The 3,035-nt window shown below is 36.0% G+C and overlaps 1 protein-coding gene across 1 annotated transcript; it reads left to right on the top strand.

Annotated features, from left to right (window-relative positions):
• The first annotated feature begins 1,397 nt into the window (after positions 1 to 1,397).
• On the top strand, positions 1,398 to 3,035 carry LOC116640913. The gene is made up of 3 exons (XM_032418168.1): positions 1,398 to 1,690; positions 2,225 to 2,286; positions 2,822 to 3,035. Exons 1-3 carry the CDS (start codon positions 1,515 to 1,517, stop codon positions 2,953 to 2,955), a joined length of 372 nt encoding a protein of 123 aa, XP_032274059.1. The 5' UTR covers positions 1,398 to 1,514; the 3' UTR covers positions 2,956 to 3,035.

Here is a 3,035-nt window from a genome sequence, read left to right as displayed (position 1 = left end):
ACATTTGAAGAAAAAAATGAACAGGTAAAATTAATTGGTATATTTAACTGAATAGTCCATCCAACGTGACACACTTACATAAGAGTAATTCAAGTAAAAATAAATGATATTGAAACAAAGAATATCCTTAATTCTTTCTCACATGAATTTGGGAAACACTTTACTGGGGGCTCTACATCAGGTGTTGGGCTAGAAATGCTGATCCCCTATGAGATAGGTATTAATATTCCCATTGTGCAAACAAAGGTTCAGGGAAGCTAAACAATTTACCCAGGAGCACAGAAGCTGGTAAATAACAAGGCCAGAATTTAAACCCAGAGCTCTGTGCTGCTCCTAATCATTTCCCTATTCCACCTCATAGAGCTGTTAGGACACACACCCTAATATACCTTAGTCATACATCCCACAGTATTGTAAATGCTGCACAAGGACCAACCAAGACATTTTAAATGGGTGTGGTGGCTATGAACTGGAAAAACTTTAGCTCCCTGGAAATGCAATTCCAATTCGAAATCCTCTTGTTCAGTGAGTCAGTTAATAAAGTTATACCCATTTCCCTGTGTAAGTTAAAATATGTTTGCCATAAACAAATAGACTCCTGAGGGACATTAAGGATTTTCTGGCACTTCCCACTAGAAAAAGCCCATGCTAGGGTTGTGTGGCATGGAGATAAAAGAGGATAGCTTTTGTTATAGACAGAAATGGTTTTAGATTCTACCACTTCTTGCTGTGCAAGCACAGACACTTAATTCTAAGACTCAGTTTCCTCATCTATAAAACACAGATAATAATATCATCTTCACTGAGTTATGGTGAGGATTAAATAAAAAAATACTGACAAATAACAGATGTTAAAATGTTAGTTGTTTTCCATTGTACTTTTATTTAAACACTTTATAATTAGCAGATAAAAAGATATCTGTCTGTACTTGGTCAAATACATAGTAGCAGATAAAAAACAAACCTTTCCATGGATAACCATTCTTTCTAGAATATATATGTATTTGTTAGGTTCAAATATTCCTTTCGGTATGAGTTGTTATGTGACTGTGTCCTGCTTATTAGGGATTATTTTGTAAGAAAATCAGTTCTTCAAACATATATTTCTCCTGAAGTGTTTTAATTACCATAAAACATATTTATCCTCTTACATTGTCAATCAATTTAATTAGATTAGCATTTGTAATCGCCACTACAACTGTCTACATGAGTTGAGGACAACCTCTTTCTCAGACAGTTTAGAACATAACTACTTCAGTGCACTTTTCTCCCACTAAAATGCAATAAGGAAAATGTTCAAATAGAAAAATATATACTAATTCGCATAGAGGCCAGGGTGAAGAATGTGGGAAAAAAGCACTTACTTGTACTTTGATCTCTCATTTGTCCATCCTTTAGATAAAATATTTGCTCCCTTTTGGACTTGGAAAATGTAAACAAGTCTCCATATAAGGAAAAAAGTCACTTAACTTTTAAAGTGTGACTTATATGTAGCCGGTTCAAACTTGTTTGTGATGAGTGTGTATGTGTTGTCACAAGGTTCTTCCAACATTTCAACTCTACTCTTGAATTGCTATGTTGTAAAACAAAAATGTTCTGATAGCAAAGATTATTCTGAAAGGTGGATCGAGACGGGAGAAAAGGAGACGGGAGAGCAGCAATGTTTAACTGAAGTAATAAAGAGTTTCAAGTAAGTGTCATTCGGGGGGAAAAGGTAAAACTCTGTGGCCTTTTGTCTTGGCTGAAAGGAATCTCAGACTGAATTTCTCAGGCATTATAAATATATTTGACTAGAGATTTGTATACCTACTTTTATGTTTTTAAAGTTTTCAATCTGTTCTATGTTTTAAAATTTTTTTAATTGCTATATCAACAGCCTTAATGCAAACATGACTTTAACTCAATTTGGGGGAAACATATACACTTATAAATCAATGAATGGATATAGATAGAGATCAACATAATCTTGGTGAAGGAACCAAATGATGATATAAAGAGTTATTTTTTAAACTTCATTACAAAGAAATTATCTGTAAGGATATACCCTAAACTGTTCACAGTGGGTATCCTGAGGACTCAGGGAGTGGGATGGGAAAAGGGGACTTTTGTCAATATAAAATTCTGTGCTTGCTTTTTCTTTTTCAAAACAGGAGCACAATATATAATTCAGAAAAACTTTAGAAGTTTTTTTTTTTTTAATCATCATTATCCTTTAACCCAACAGTGTAAACAACACATGGAATAAAGAACTTTGGGGCACAATGGTCATTGACATCAATATGGCAGGTAATAAATGCATAGATTATCTGACCTTAAATGATCTCCAATAAAGGATGTCTTCTGCCCAGTTCTTTCTTGTTCTCTGTACTCCACAATTTTTGTATATATACCTGCTCTCCTTACACTTTATTCAAATACCATTCTCTTATTCACAAACTATCCTCTTAGAGAAAAACTCAAACATGGCAACCCATGGTGGCTCATGGGTAGCCCATAGGTAGAGATTGTTTGGCAAGAAAGATGTTTTAGCACTTTTAAATCACTTGCCACTATTTAAGAATTTGGAGATTTCACACAAAACTCCAGATTCCCAGCTTCTCTGGAAAGATGCAAAGATGTTAACACAAGGCCCACGTACCTGCCGGCAACAGGAATTGCTCCCGGCTGCCCCTTTAGCTCACTGGAGCCTCACCACAGCATTGCCTCCCAACAGCACCTCCGGGGTTATGTTCCATTTACTGCGCCTCTTGCATTGCTTTTCTGTCTTATGGTAAACAGGAAAGAAATTTCTTATACCCTATCTTTCTTTTCCGGGGCGGAGGGAGGTGGGGAGCAATGCAAGGAATATCAAGCAAGCCAGATGTTTCAGGAAATGAATGGAAGAAGGCGTATTTCTTTACGGGAATGAAGACGGATGGCTTTCTGCGTTTAGTCTGCAAAGAATGCCTACGTTGAAAGAACGAACTGAATAACCACCATATGAAGCCCGCATGGAACAAAGCATGAAAAGCATGTAATAATTTTTTTGACTGGGA

The sequence above is a fragment of the Phoca vitulina genome, unplaced genomic scaffold, assembly GCF_004348235.1.
Source record: "Phoca vitulina isolate PV1807 unplaced genomic scaffold, GSC_HSeal_1.0 scaffold1, whole genome shotgun sequence".
NCBI classification, from domain to species: domain Eukaryota; kingdom Metazoa; phylum Chordata; class Mammalia; order Carnivora; family Phocidae; genus Phoca; species Phoca vitulina.
Note: the sequence above shows the minus strand (reverse complement) of the source record. Positions and strands in the feature narration are given on the sequence as shown.